At 39.1% G+C, this 16,457-nt stretch overlaps 1 protein-coding gene across 4 annotated transcripts in view; it reads left to right on the top strand.

Annotated features, from left to right (window-relative positions):
- The window catches only part of COL25A1 (collagen type XXV alpha 1 chain), a 159,620-nt gene that overhangs the window by 66,941 nt on the left and 76,222 nt on the right, over positions 1–16,457 (top strand). For all 4 annotated transcript variants that reach the window (XM_064450092.1, XM_064450091.1, XM_064450093.1 and 1 more), the window contains exons 9-10: positions 10,033–10,059; positions 12,781–12,825. In XM_064450092.1, coding sequence (XP_064306162.1) covers positions 10,033–10,059; positions 12,781–12,825 — 72 coding nt within the window. The remainder of the gene's footprint in view (positions 1–10,032; positions 10,060–12,780; positions 12,826–16,457) is intronic.

Below are 16,457 nucleotides of genomic sequence, written 5' to 3'. Positions count from 1 at the left end.
AGGGTCACAGAATCCCTGAGGGCTTTTAGAGCAAAACATAGTCCATCACCTTTTAGTCTCTGTGTTCAGAAGTTTCCCACAGCTCTAATCAGAACATCATCTCTATGTAAGAACTGAAGAACTGCTACTTGTCTGTTTCTCTAAATGCAGGTGCATTTAAATATGGAGAAAAGGTGTTTTAAAAATCAAGTCGTCAAGCTTGAGTTAGAGAAAGGTCCCAAGTTACCTGAATTTCCAGCTCCAAATTCCTGCTCTAAAAGTCGGTCTGACAGCATAAATGTTAGGTTGTATATATATCAAGTAAAGAGCATCAGAGTATCAGGGAGGTAATTAATTTATTTTCATTCTTCTTGGTGCTTCTGACATACTCTTTATGCCAGTACAGATTACCAGACTCTCTTCCCTGTGGAAAGTGCTACAATTATTCAGGTGCTATCTAGCTGCTTCTGACATCTTCCATCATGCATTTCTGCACTCAGACATCTCTCTATTTCCATACTGGAAATTCAGACACTACTGTAGAAATAGCTGATTTCCCAACAAGTATGCTGTAAAATTGTGTTGCCGGTGAAAATAGGTATCGTTTGCTGTAGGGAACACAGGTCTTTGCCTACCTGAAATTCTTTTTCTGCATTATCCACATATTATCTTTTCAAAGTAAATGAAAGTGGAATTCTCTGCGCAGAGGAGCTTCTAGGTTAATTCTGCAGGAATTCTTTTGTAAGGAGTTGCCTTTGTTTCATACCGAGAGTCCAAAGTCTGAGATAGCTTCCTGTTTTTTTCTTCCTGATGAAATTGAAACCATGAAGTCTATGGGTAGCATAAAGTACTACCAGTCCTGGGCTCCCAGAGATCCACTTTTTGGGGTCTACTGTGGTTTCCTACTTGCCCACATGTCCAAGGCCCTTTCCAGTAAGAAGCAAGTACTGTGGCATGTACTCTGGTTCTTCATCCAGGATGGAGGCAGGATACAGCCAAGGACAGCACCAGACCCTGTGAAACAATCTCTGCAGTTTGAATGTACGTGCTGAAGGTTGTGGAAGCTGAAGGCTATTTGTAGCCTATATGATCACACTCTCGGCAGCTTTAAATCCCATGTGCTGTTCACGTGAACAAGAGCTGCAAGCCTGACCTTTAGATTATAATAATGGGGATGGAAGCTTTTCTCTTTCGAAAACGTTTTTAACACCTGTGTTTGGTAACATGCCTTGGTATTCCCAGATGAATGTACAGGTTATTGGTAGAGCTGGTAAACTCAGTTTTAACCTGTGAACCAACAATTGGCACAGCTTGAAATTACTTACTGTTCTATTTGCTCTTCTTACAGGAAGTGGAATAAATTTCCTGAAGAGCACAAGATAGTAGATAGTGAGAAAACAGTGTTTCCCAGCTTGTGTCTCAGAACATACCAAAAGCCTATTACACACTTTGAGTAACTTGTGCCCTACTCAAACATGTGCCTTGATTCACAGAAAGATGAAAGAATTGTAATGCATTTGGAGTTCTGGTAATGTTCTTGTTCTCTTTTCAGTGAAACAGGAAATCCAGTGGCTCTAGCGAAGATGTGGCAATTTACTCCAACTGAGAATCTGCTGCAATGTTGTCTTCCATTTTTAATGAAGTTCTGTGTCAATAAAGAAAAAGAAAATAATGTTTCAGATGATGATGTGAGAGAGAGCAGTAATAACCTTTCTGCCTCTCAGGCAAGGGAGGTTTGCTTGGACCATATACAGAGAATGACAATCTAGCGCTGCGTTCTGCTTTGGCACAAAAGAGCTCAACCATCTTAAGTGCACAAGGGAAATTTGCCTTGAACACAGGGAACAGCTTCTCTTTTTCCCCATTTCCAATGTAATATGTGTCAGTTGGGGCAGGGTGGTGAAAGGAGTGGTTTAGGGAAGCTAGTTGTTGCTTACAGGGGTCTCTCATTCCCTGCTGAAAATCTTTCCAGATCATCGGAGTGCCAGTGTACTTCTATTGCTCTTCTGTCCTTGCGGTTGAGATGCTGGGGAGAGCTCTTTGCAAGGGTTTTTGGCTCTATATGTTGCTGTGTCAGGAAGAATCTGTTTCCTCTGAGCCAAGAGAGTTCAATTTCTTTTTAGGTGCGATGGAGGCTTAAGTTTAAGTTAGAAAGGTGTGACTGTATGGATCTTTAACGTTAGAAGGGAACGTAAGAATGACTGGTTAGTTGCAATTTGTGTCCAGTTTCCATGGCACTTGAACGCCCTGCAGATCTACTTTCTACAGGAGTTGAAGGTATCATTCATCTGTGCAGAAAGGATTAAGAGAATTCCGAGAGAGGCCAAGCAGTGGGGCGACCAAAAGGATTAAGTTTTGAAATGTTATGTGGAACTAGCAAAATGTATCCTATGCAAGAGGCAAGGCCAGTAGTTTCCTTAGCTTTTCAACCTTTTCTGTTTGTGTCCTGCATCTTGTAATTTATCCTTCTTCCCATGTCATTTTTTCTGCTTTTCCTGGTGATAAGGACCCCTAAATACCATACAAGAGTTTTTCTGGTTTATCTTCTGATTTTCAGAATGAATCATAAATGAATTTATGGTGCTTTTCTACCCAAGAGCTAGGATTTCTGGTTGCAGACTATTCATGAGGACTTTGAGTCAGTGATGGGAAATCAAAAAGGCTGACACTGATCAACATTTTCACATTCATAAGCTGCAATAGGATAAAAGGTGTGCACGGGGTGGTTTTGTTTCTGATTTCCATGTGGGAGAGTTTTTGGTGCTTTTGTGTTTAAAGTATTTTAAACTAGTGCATAGTAATAAAAATTCAGACGATCAAAACTTGCAATGTTTTTAGCTCCTTGGAAAAGAAGTAAATTTAAATATTTTCAGTGTATGAATCAACCACTTCTTGTCACTGAAAAAAAACCCTGTGTATTATTTTATCCCCCAAAATTGGCTTTAAAGCAGATAAGTAATTTTACAGATGTTTTGCCTGAACAGAACACTCCAGAATAACCAGAGAATTCAGGTAAAGGTGTCTCTTTGCAAAAGAAATCTAAACTATAATGATTAACCCAAATGCAAAATCCCTCTGCTTTAAGATATATTGTTTTCCAAACTAGTAGTTTTGTGCTTATATAGTCTTGCTGGGCATCTGTTCAAGAAAATAAGACCTAATGTTACTGCTTTTACTAGTTCTTCAGAATAAGGAGGATGTTCTTCCAAAGGATATTGCCATTTGTGTGAAAGACAGTGGAAAATTGTAACCTTGCAGTTAAGCCTGAAAAATATCGCATCTTTAAAATGAATTAATATTAATTTTTCATCTTAGGTTAAAATGAACAGAATGAACTCACAGGGACCAGGCAAAACTGACTGGGAAGTGCTGCTGGCTTCAATTCAGCCTTTCAGGCCAATGGCCAAGGCCAGATCCTCAGCTGGTGTGAATCTTCATAGCTCCTCCGGGAAACTACCAATTGTGATTTTGTTTTCAATGGCCAGAGTTCTGCAGCAGCCTTCTTTGTTTCATTGTGGTAGCATGTTCATAGTAAATTTTATAAGGTGTTGTTCTTAAGCTGCTTAGCAGCAAAAATGTAGTAAGAACTAGCAGATCAAATGGAAATTCTCAGCCTGTGCCTCTCTCAGCAACTGTTCTTTTTTTCCCCAATACAACTGCATTGGCCCTAACTTGCAGGAATTCTCAGAAAAAATAGACTTTGGCATTTTGTAACCTCTGTACTTCAGTAGTGGCTGCTACAACAAACACTAAGAGAATGATGTTAAAAAGCTCTGCCTGAGAACTAATTTGTAGTTATTGCCATTCTTTTCATCAGTTAGGTAGATAGCATGGGAGGGGGGACACTGCTTTATCAGCAGTTATATGAGGCTTCCCATCATAGTTAATCTGTTTTCTTAGCTGGTCATTCTTTTATCTAGGTGATTCATTAATACTGAAGCATTGTACTTTTCAATACTAGTACTCTAGAAATCGCAATCTTTATGAAACACTCCTTAACCATGTGGGAACACATGTTCAGAATTACATTGTGTGCCCATTACACACAGAAAATGGGATCAGTGGGTAAGCACAGGCTCCACTGAAATGCAGATGAATACTTTGTATGAAACCTGTGCTTTCCTCTTCATGTACACCTACTAGTTAAGGTTTCTTTCTTAAGTTCTTCACACTGTTAGATTGGTAAGAAATTGGTTTGTGGGAGTAAGGAAGTGATGGTGCCCCTGTAGTCGGCACTGGTGAGGCCGCACCTTGAATATTGTGTTCAGTTTTGGGCCTCTCACTACAAGAAGGACATTGAGGTGCTGGAGCGTGTCCAGAGAAGGCCTGGAGAAGAGGAGGCTGACAGGAGACCTTGTTACTTTCTACAACTACCTGGAAGGAGGTTGTAGCGAGGCAGGGGTCGGTCTCTTCCCGAGTAATAAGCAATAGGACAAGAGGAAATGGCCTTAAGTTGCATGAGGGGAAGTTTAGATTGGATATGAAGAAAAATTTTACTGAAAGAGTGGTCAGGCTTTGGAACAGGCTGCCCAGAGAGGTGGTGGAGTCACCATCCCTGGAGGTGTTCAAAAAATGTGTAGACGTGGCCCTTTGAGACATAGTTTAGTGGTGGACTTGACAGTGTTAGGTTTACAGTTGGGCTGGATCTTAAATGTCTTTTCCAACCTAAATGATTCTATGATTCTCTTCTAAGTGTTTAATGATTCTTATAGGCACCAAAGGGGAAATATCTTTCTCAGGGACAGTCTTAGAACTACTTTTGTCCTATCGAAATATAGACGCAGTACCTCCCAGAGGCCTCCTAGTTACAAAGAGCTTTTACTTTATGTAGGAACTATGGAAGTTTAAACAACAGGGCCTTTTTTTGCAAAGCTTTGGAATAAGAGAGTTTTTGATAACAGTGTTTTGCACCATTGTGATGTACTTTGCCGTACAGATTTTCGGTATACAAAAACATTCACTTTTTCATTATATTTTTGTTAGGCATTTTCATTTGGTGTTTGTGCTTACTCTCCAGGAACTCTGATACCTTGTAAAAAAATCATTACTGCTGCCCCAGACCTGCAAATTGAAAATGCCAAGCCTTCTATTTCATATATTTCTTTAAATGTTAAGCAACTGAATCACTAGAACTTGAAGACAAAAAAAAATTTGAGAGGCTGTTGCTGAAGTATCACACCCTGGATTACTGTGCAGTTGAAAATGCAACTTGAACAAGGCAGAATGATGCCTTATTTTGCAGCTTGCTAAAGCACCAGGAACAGAGTAAGCTTAAAAGGAAAATACAGTTTTAACATTAGAAGGGAGGTCTGGGAAGAATTCTGGACTCAGAACATTTGTTCTAACTACATTTAGGTCAGTCTTTTCAAGTCTTGTCTGTCTTTTTTTTTTTTTTTTCCTAATCCAGATAGTTATTTGTCGAGGCCCAACTGAAGTGTCCAACTTCAATTATTTCTATGGTGCCAAAGTTTGATATGGTACAAGCTCTGGAGGTTTGTTGATTTCAGAAAACACTGATTGAAGAGTGGCATTCTTAGTGGAAATATTTTACCTTTTAAAAACACAGTTGCATAGAAGACTTTTATAAAAAATTTTTCTTCCTTGGTTACCCAGTTTTGCAAGGGCTTAAGTAACTATCAAATAATTCTTCATCTTCAGAGAAGCACAGATAGCAGTTGAATGTCTTTGGAGCAACGCACCTTCTTTTTGCATCTTCCTATTGAGGAGGTATTTGAATGAGAACCTAATTCAGTGAAGCCCTGCAATAGCTTGTCACAGCTGTCTAGCTAGTTTACTCAATTGCACATGATGGCAAAGGTTTCTTCTGAAGTGTTCATGATATCTGAAACTGTGAGAACTATTTTTAATTTTTAGTATATTTAGTTATCTTCCTGTTCTGGGCAACTCTCACAACCAAAATTTTGAGCCTTCTCAGCTGAAGTTTCTCAGTGAACATGTGTCAATCTAAAGAAAAGTAGCATAATTTTAAAAAATGCTAAGCAGTCACTTCATCCAAACAGTTTTCCTGAACATTCACTGGAATATTTGAAGCCCAGGTGCTCTTTATAAAATGAGTTTTTTAACATTAGTCACCAATGGTTTAGGAGCTCATCCTGAGCATCCGTACATGGAAGCTCTGGCAGCTTCCAATGATGCGGGCAAAAGGCAGTAGTTACTATCAACATCACCTGCATAGACTATTACAGAGTGATTTGTTGATCAATTATAGATATCATATACCTATATATATATAGGCAGAAGGTGAAAGAATTCTGTAGCTCTTGCCTTAAAGGCTTTTGTTTTACCTCCTTCATATTCCCGGGATTGATAGTGACAGAGGCTCAGTGACAATATTATTACCTGTGGTAGTAGGCCGAGCCTCCAGCTGGCGGAGACTACCGTGTGTTTTGTACATGCCTGGTCACTGCAGAGCAGAGGCTTTGGGCTGGAGGGGAATGAGCTGGGAGCAGTGGTGGCAGCTGTCTTCACTGTGCTGCCTGGACCCAGTGGCAGAAGAGCTATCCAAAGTGAAGTTTAGCTGAGTCTGCATTTGCAAAGCATCCCTTTTGTTGTACTGGAGCAACCAGCAGGGCCAGTATACCGCTGCAGCTGTTATGGAACACAGAACAGTTGGAAAAGAAAGAAAAAACAATCTAAGGGGTTGGTTGGAAACCTTCACAGATTTCTTGCTTTCTGTTCCTGTCTCAAGACCTACACAGAGATTTTGATTGCTGGTCTTACTGTCTGTTCATCAAGTGGGCAACACAGCACTCTCCCCATTTCAGTAGAATAATCAGAGAAAAAAAAATCCCCATGGTCATATTGAATTTCCTATATAGATTCTTCTAGATGCTATCATACCTCTGGAAATAAACTTAAGTCTGGGGGTTTATTTATTTATTTTATCCTTTCATGTTCTTCTCTTTCTCCCAGATTGTATTTACTTGCTTATTTCTATCTCTCCAGTGTGATTCTGTACCTTGCTCAGAGAATGTAGGTAACTCATAGAAAATAGGCACTTTATAGCAATTCCAGAACATTTTACAGTTTTTTGAAGTTATTTTCTGTTAGTAATTTAATTTCAGGTTTTCTGTTTAAGTGGCTGCTGGCAGGCTTATAGGGAGGGAATGGGAGCTGTCAATGGATGAGCTGCTAAGTTTCCAGTGGCTTTGAGCTTCTTTCCCAATGCTAGGGAGCAGTGCTTTAAAAAAAATTGTTTCCGCTCAGCTGCGTTTTACATCTGAACATTCAAAGGATAAGAAGCACTTGTTATCATGTGTAAATTGTGAAATGCATCACTTTAGGTAAGCTTTTAATTGCAATAGATTTTCTGCATGTAAGCCTGAAGGTAGCTGTATTGTTAGGACTGTTCTTGTCATCGAGTGGCAAGGTAGCTCAGTGGGCATGAGGCACCAGAGCCATTTCTAGGCTGAGTAAAAGCTGAAGTACCAGAAATGGAAAACTGCTAATTGTATAAAATATTTACTGGTACTTATCTGCTGTTTCTTTTCTCTGAATGATTCATTTTAAAGGCACAATAACAGCAAGGCTATGCTACTTTGTAAATATTTTCTTATTTAATAACTACTCTGGAGGAGCTGGAATGATGGCAACAGTGAGGGGGGAATTCTGGAGATAGATCTTTTCTTGGAGACATCTGCAATGCCTTGAATTATATCCATCCCACAGGCTGACAGCTGCAAGCACCAGGCACAAAGTGCTCAACAGAGCAGCACATTTAACAGTTTACTTTGGGGGATAGTATTAATAAGTGAATGATCATTTTACCTTCAAATAGTAACTTTGTATTGAGGGCTCCCAAATGGTACTTTGATATAGCTGAATGTCTTTAGGTTTTATCAGCTTCTTAAGTAGTTAGAAATTGAAGATGCAATATCCATTCCTTGGACATAAAAGTAACAGGTATGAGCTATGAAGGTAGTCTTCAGTTGTTCTGTATTCATTCTAGCCTACTGATGGAGGGATTTTTCTTAAGACCTGAAATACCCCAAGAATGCAACTGGTTAATATGTGAAATGTCAACAGATAACTGATGCCCAGGATGTAGACATTTGGAGCCTATTTTGGTCATGATGATGTAGGAAAGCTCTAGTTTGAGCATTAATCTCTTGGAGTTTTTAAGGAGTTAGCCAAACATGCATCTTTCTCACAGAAGGGGAGACACTGGAAGAAACTTACTTGCTTCTGTGGAAGAAAGGGAAAAAACCTGTTTGTGGAATATGTTGTTATATCCGTGGTTGCTTCCCAGCAGGCCACACTCACCTACCAACATCCTTTTGATTTGTTTTATCTAGTTTTTTTCTCCATCTTTAGTTTTCTTGGAGACTGCAAGCAATGCTTAAAAAATAGGCTGTTCTTCAATTACCACATTCAGTATTACTGGTGCCCTCAGCCTCTAGCAAATTTTAAGGTTAGAATTCAGGCACTTAATGAAAAGAAGATCTGATTTAAACAGCGGGGTTTGGGGTATTTTTTTTTGAAACACAGTGGGCTGGGGGATTTTTCTCCGGTCTGAAAAAGCAGATCAATGCTCTACTCACTGCTCTGATCATCACCAGTGCTGAGTTCTTGGGTACTTTTACTTTCTTTTGAAGACAAGGGAGTAAACTTGTCACCCTGGACCTCACACGTGGCTTTCTCTTAATGAAATCTGTCCCTACAGTCAAAAGGAGATGCTTACAAGACCCCAGTTCTGCTGAGACAATCAGGCAAAAGTTTCAAGAAGCAGCACTGACCTATGCAAGCCTTTTGCAAGTTTGATGCCCAACCTTAGATGTACGAATCCACATTTAACACTGCAAGGTTTTCATCCACACTAGTGGATCCTGGACTGGAATTACCATCAGTGGAGCTTTTCCAAGGTAGCAGTTTAAAGTTGGATCAGAGCAATATTCCAGCAAGCCCTGCATCTACCAACAGGGGAGGATTCTGCATAACTTCATGCTACCTTAAAAATAAAATTGGCCCCACATTTTGAAACAGCAATCCTCTTGTTCAAGATTAATTTCTGAATAACTACAGCTCTGATATCTATCAATTCTTCTTTTATTCTTTCACACATCAGAAGGATTTGGATTCTCCAGTTCTGGCTTTTTGTTTTGCACCCTCATGGGCTCAGAATTCACCTTGCTTTGATATAGCACCAGCACCCACAGATTGCACCAGCATCCATAGTAGGAACATGGGGAAAAGAGTGTGTAAGAACTCCAGTGGACACAGTACGGCTCTTGCCTAAACAGTCTGCCAAAATGTCAAAGTCATGGTCGGCTGATCTATTTCCCTGCTGCCTCCCCTCTCCACTGTGGCTATAAACCACCTGGGTACTTCAGAGGTGCCAGATGAGAAATGGGTCCTATTAATATCCATGAGACTTTGAATCCTGTATGACATTAAGCAGTTCAGCTTTTCTGAACTGAGATATCTCTTCCTGCCTTCTCAGGTCATGGGAACCAAGTGGTGATTCTTTACTTCCCAAGAGCATTCATAATGATTTCTGAAGTTAATTCTTAATAATTTTTCTCTTAACTTGCAAATGATGGCACAATTCATATGTTGGGTAAGACATAGTCATGTATGCTGATATGTAGAAGGTGAAGAGGTTTTGAGGTTTATGCTCCTCTCTATCTTAAAAATACTTGTTTGCGTAAACCTTGTTTTTATGCTGCCCAGCAGATATATTACTTTGGACACACAACTGGCTGTTAGCTGGTGTCAGAAAAACCACAATCAACTTGAAGCTGACAGATGTGTCAGTATTAGAAAAAACAGATGGGTTGGAAGAGAACAGATTAGAAGTGGGGGGGAAATCTGAGTCTTCCAGTTAGTAGTTAGATCAGTTCCAAAAGAGAAGAGAAAAGATCCATTGTGCATTTTAAGCACAAAAGTAAAAGTTTTACTTTTCCTTGATGTATAAAACATCACCTTGTTTCAGTCCAGTATCAGAATGCTTATACAATAAGACAGTTTTAATTGGTTATTTCAGTTTAAATTGGCTAGAGTTATGATGTTAATTGAATTGTTTTCCCTTTGCAGGGACCTCAGGGGCCTCCAGGACAAAAGGTATAGTATAAACAACAATACTGTGAAAGTGATTATTCCTCCTGGTGCCAAATGGTGAGCTGAAAAGGTGAATGGAATTAGCTACTGTACACCGCATTGAATCGGTTAGTTTAGGCTCTGAATTCTGTTTTTGCAAAATGCAGCCATATAATGCAAGACATCACATTTCTCATTTCCCCCATCATAGGAAGTTCAAGCAATGCAGAGCAGACTGTTTTCAATCTGTCTGCTTAACTTTCAGGTGAAAAGGTCACTATAATTTTCTTTTTCATGCACTGGTACGACTAGGAAACCAAAGTTAAAACGTTGTGAAAGGTGGGGAGATAGAGTTTCTGATTAAATGCATGTCCTTACTCAAGTAGATCAGTGCCATATGACTAAAAAACTGAGCAGGAGAAACGAAGGACATAGGTGTTGCTGATAAATGGTGCTTGGTTGGCAGTGTTCAGGTGGTCTGCCGGTGTCTTCCTGTTCCTTCGGTAACCCAAGACCTGACTTCCTGGGAATGCTTTCAGCATTATTTACGCTCATTAAAGCTGACTGCCTCAGTTTGATGGAGTGAGTTTAGGATTTATGGAATTACACCATTAAAACAGTCCTAGATGTATCAGCAATAACAGCTAGTAAGTGGCACTTTTCCAGCATCTCAGTCACGCATCACCAAGGCAAGTAATTTTCTCGTTGATTTCAAAAGATTAAAAAATTGTATGGAAGATATTTCATAAAACAGGCTTAATTTGTGTAAAGAAAAAAAGCAAGATGGAAGTAATAAGTAGTATTAACATATGTGAGAAGAATGCCACCTCTCTGTTTTTCCCTCTGAGATAATGCTCTTTAAGGTGAAGGTTTGCTTGCATCTGTCCAGACGGAACTTTTTGAACAAAAGGAAAAATACCTGCTGGTGTGTAAAAATGTAATACGAAGACATATAAATTGGTGGATCTTGTCAGTTGAGCGCTGTACAGAGTTTACAGGCTGAAGGAGACGACTACCCATCGTGTTTGCAATGCAGGAATGCAGCAGTGTAAAGCTGTACTGATGTCTAAGTTGCCATTATAAAATTATACCCTAAGACTCAGGGAGGAGGGTATTTTACATGTACAGCATCAGCAAAACCCATGTGCTGATGAGCTTTTGCATATCTGGCATGGTAGAATCAGCTTTATTTACACTTTCTAACTTCCTATGTCTCATAAGAAAAATCAGCAGCTGTAGAAGGCTGTCAGTGAGAGGAGAAACTGTTTTGAATAGGATAGTTTATTGAGACTAATGGTTTAGTGCCCTCCTGAGCTTTGTCTTCTAGTTTTCTGGAAAAATTACACAAAGATGTGAAAATGTTCACTAGGGCCCCTTTGCAGCCACTAGCAGTCGTGCTTATGCATCCAGCGAAAGGAGGCGACAGGAATGCCAAAGTGGAAGCTTTGGGAGTAAGAGGAGAGCGTTCTGGGTCATGGAGATACGCTGGGGTGCCAGTGTATTATTTCTTACTGATTTGCAGCTCTGCTGTGAGCTGGAGCCTCCTGGGCATTCAAGTGTTGGTGGTTTTTTGAGGCCCTCATGGGTTGCTTCCTTTTCTTGTTTCACAGGATTTCTCAACTCTATTCATTGACAAACATGTGCATCCATTTTGGATGCATTCCCTTTGGGTGTTGGTCTCCTTTGCCTAAACCATTTCTAGTGAAACCTCTAACCAATATGAATAGAGGGGGAGATGTCTTGCACTGATTCGTGGGATGCAGAGAAAGCGGAGCATGAAGGGATTCACAGGGTGCTTATTTGTTTTAAGGGTCCTGGGAAACTGCGCATTTCACTGTTGACAAAGCCTCTGTCTTTCCCAGTCCCCTGGCCTCTTTTTAGGGTGCCAGCCTTTCAATTAGCTATTACATTTTTGTATCCTGTTACGATGTTTATAAATGAAAAATGAAAATGTACTTTCAGTTTCCTTGCCAAGCAACACCATTATTGTAGAAAAAGAGGAGAATGCTGTGTAAACCCATGCAGTTTTCCTGCTTTCCTCATACCTCAGGATTTCACTGAACATCTGTACCAACAGTCACAATTTTCTTCAAAAATATTGTCCATCATACAGAAACTTTTAGTGTGAGAGTTTTGTAAAAAGATCCCTCCGATGTCACAAGTCAATGCTAATATTTTGCTTTCCTTTGTCTGCTCCTTGTGTTTGGCTTTTAAATTTTGATTGGAGTAATACTGATACAATTTAAAAGTGTATCTGTAATTTTCACTGTCAGGCTGCATTGTTGCAGATTGTCTCTTGAAAGCCTTAAAATAGATTGGTGCAACCAGTTATTGAGCTTGAAATATCCCTCTTGAAGCATTAATGGTTTTGTTCGGGTGCTATGTTCAATTGTGTAGGATTGGGCTCAAAATTTATAGAGAGTATTAAATGGAATTTTATTGTAATTCTTACATTTCTTGTGAACTATCCACAACATTGCAAAGGAACCATCAGCTAGAGGCTTGTTTCTGGAAGAGGCCATACAGTGGGACAGTCACGAAAATGTACAATAAGAGAACATGTCTAATTAGCATAAAATGTCAGCTGAGAAAGAGAACTTGGCTCAGATTAAAAATTAGTTTGTGAAAAATTTATTGCAGTTACAATAAGCAAGCGTTCACCATCATTTCCAAGTACTGTATTAAGAGATGAAAAGTTTCATGACCTGTTTAATTTGCTAAACACTGGCATCTGTTTCCTACCAGGGTTCTGTTGGAGTGCCTGGTGCTCCAGGGAGAGACGGACAAGTGGTGAGTTCACTGACTTTGTCAGCACTGCCATTATTTATGTTGTTGATTAAAGCTACTTTGGGCTTGTTCACATGAGCAATATGCAACCTTACATCCATAGCCATGGTTTCAAGCTGGCTTCATGGAAAAGACTGTATGATTTGGTTTGTGCTCTGAAGTAATTTTTTCTAGTTTTACTTGAACAGGCAGAAAAAGTAATTAATTAAGCTGTAAGTCTGATGTTCAGATTTGATGATGACTGATAGGTTCCAGAGAGAAATGCGTATTAATGGTGTGCAACTTTAGACAGTATATTTACAAACTAAGTTTTTCTGTAGTTTTTTTTTTTTTTTTTTACTTTTTGTAACTCAGTCCCATGATACAAACAGTTATGTTGATCTAGGGTATTTGTACAGTGCCAATACATAGTTAATACAACCTATAAATAGAGAATAAAAAGAGACTGGAAACGCAGGTAGAGAATAATGTGAAATTGAAGTTGGGGATGAAATTGCAGAGAAATAAATCAAATATTCTTGAACACAATCAGGAGGAAATGCTAACTCAGGCAAGTCAGTGTCATCTTTCAGTGCCATCACCGAGTTAGCTCATAGTTCAGAACAGCCGTCCATAAGGAGGGGTCGCAGTAAAGCAGCAGGGCTGTTTCACAGCATTGCTAAGGTTTGTTGGCAAATCTGGGTGGTGAAGTTTAAATAATATTCCTGCCTGACTGTAAACAGTATTATCCATCTGTTGTTCTTGCAAGCACTAGTATCCCTAGTGAACTCCGAAAGCACTTGCAGGGAATACCAAAAGGAAAATGTATGACTTAGGTTGTTCTCTGGGTCTAAGCAACAATAGGTGGTAGCACTTAAGGATCATATTATACAATCCCTTCTTCTGCCTCCCTCCCCAAAAGCCCTGGCGAAGAAAGCACTAAGAAGTTTCAAATAATTTAATTTTAATTCCTTTTTCCTAACAAAAAGGATGTATTGTTTCTAATAGCATAATATACAGTATTAGACTGTATTTTTATAGTGGTTTTAAGAAATGATGCAATAATCCGTTACTTCATTTAGTGATACTGATAATGCTAGGAGCCTATTTTTAAAATATTCAGAGTATTATGACTGCTGGGGAAGAACAAAGGGAAAATACTTAGAATTAGCTATATATAGCACTCAAGAAACTATAAGAAAATATTATTAAACAAATTTGCGTTAAGACTTGTGACTTTTTTTCTTCATATTTTATAGCTGCATTCAGTTGCAACATGAATGCTAGGTACTTGTCGACACAGATTCTGTTGCTGTGCGTAATTAAAGTAATTTTTGTGACCAAAGTATGTGTGAAAAGCCAGTGAAGACACACTTTGTAGCACGGTTTCCTTTGCATATGCAGTAAGACGTAAGACTGGACAGGGTGAAGTTGAAAACCACATTGAATAGAATGGAACTGATGATTCCCATTTTATCCAAGAGCTTTACTTTTAATAGCATCATCACAAAAACTCTAGCCAGAAATCTTCACTCAGATGAGCACAAAAAAGGGATGTTGATGAAATAAGTCAAATGTGCAAAACTCATCTGATTATTGAAGTGTAATTCTGGGGATGTAGAATTTTTTTAAGCTCTATTGGCAAGGTGGTTGTTTGTCTATTTTTAGGAGACCTCATATACTTACCTGCAGCCATGTTTCATAAGGAAGAAAGAAATATGCGATTCCCTTTGATTAAGCGAAAATGCAAACACATCTTTAAATGCTGTTTATCAGCTTTAAATTGTACTTTCAAAACAAATCCTAACATTTTCCATTTATCGTTTTATGTTTATTTTATTTATTTTGATGTTTATGGCATCTAAAACTTTGAAGACATTCTTAAATTATTACCACTTCAGTAAAGATGTCAGCATACTTTTAGTGTAGCTGGGCTATTTTGCTTTTGACCTTTAAGAAAAAAAATAATTAATTACTAAACTAAAACCTAGATACTAGGACAAAAACCATACAGATAAAAATGGAATGTGGTCACATTCTTCTGTTTGTTTTCACAATTGTTGGTTAATATTGACTAGCAAGCACTCCCTTATGTGCAAAGAATGTATTGTTTTCATATAATACTGAACAGATGAAAGTTGAACGTTTATATCTCTTCTAATAACAAATTCTGCTAGCTTGGAAATAGTGGTAGAAATAAAGTTGAACTGGAGCGGTATTTGTCTAAAGTTAGAAAGTACAGTGCAGCCTGGGACTCCCATGCTAGTATTTTGCTACCAAAAGGTCCATTCTTCCAATTTCTGTGAAAAAACAGTTTCTCAGTGCAGTGTGACACAGAAGATACTGTTGAATGAAGACCAGAGTAATAATTTTAAGAGGTGGGCTGTGCTACGAGCTGGCTGCTGGCAATCCTGGCTTTACTCATACAGATTCATGTTGATTTGCAGAGTAGCTGAACTCGAATGTGTGATGCAAGTCCTCCCCTTTTGAGAAGTTACGTAGTTCAAAGGCTTTACAAAAGCCTTACTGTCTTGGTAGCCTTTTAATCAGTGAGCTCGCTCTGTCAAACAGCAGCATGTGCAGTGCACTAAGTTCCAAGTTAATATTTTTTCTTAGTTTAAAAGGCAGTGAGTGTTAAGCACATGCTTAAAATTAAGTGTGTGTGTGAATGCTTTCCTCATCTGGACAATGAAATATCTTGCAGCGGATGAATGTCAGCAGTGAATTAGCTTTGCTCTCTCCTTAAGCAGTTGAATAATACAGAGTTAGGTCATCTCCATCTTATACGTGTGTCTGTAATTTTCCTTTTCCTTTCCCTTCACCTCTTCTTTAATTGAAGTAGTGGATTATGGTAGACGACTGACAAGTCTGACCAATAGATCTGGAAATGAGATCATAAATTCTGAGTGCACTTAGAACAATTTTCTAATCCCTTAACATATGAACCACTTCTCTTAGGCAATCTCTAGATATTAAAGCAAGTGTAATTTTACACGACCCATATGTTTTTGCAGGACTGTTAACTAGTAGATTTTTCTTGTATTAGGAGTAGTAGCAAAAGCATTGCCATAAAAACTTCACACATTTTTTTCTTTTAGGCCAAATCTAATGAAACGTTACAGGTAGTCTTTCAAGGGCATTTACAGTCTTTTTTGTTCCTACATGTGGGAAACTATAGCCACACTCTGCTTATCTTGTTGAGAAGAGTAACTGGAAAGGAGCTGCCTAATAATACCCGCAGCTACAGAGGGTGTTGTCCCTGGGATGGACAGAAACCTTCTGAGATAGCAAGGAGGCTTTGTGAGTGCTCCCTTTCCTTTGCAGACTGTTGTGCAGTCCACCTGTAGCGGGTTGCTTCTTAGCAAGGTGCTATGGAGATAACCTCCCCTGTCTCATCCCTGGCAAGAGGTCCTCAGGCACTTGAATAGTACAAAAAAGGACTACACCTGCATGGAGATATGAGGTTGCAGTGATCTAGGGATATCAGACACCTATATTAATCATGTTGAAATGGCCACAAAGGGGTTGTTTGACGGTTCAACTGTGCAAGTATAGAATACATATTCCGGTATTTGTTAAGTGGTACTAATTTGATAAGGACTCCCGGGGACTGCAGCAACAACACAAGGAGAAAAGGGGAGGTTCCCTAACTAAGG

Source organism: Phalacrocorax carbo, chromosome 4 (assembly GCF_963921805.1).
Source record: "Phalacrocorax carbo chromosome 4, bPhaCar2.1, whole genome shotgun sequence".
NCBI lineage: Eukaryota > Metazoa > Chordata > Aves > Suliformes > Phalacrocoracidae > Phalacrocorax > Phalacrocorax carbo.
This window is presented reverse-complemented; position numbering and strand designations above follow the sequence as displayed.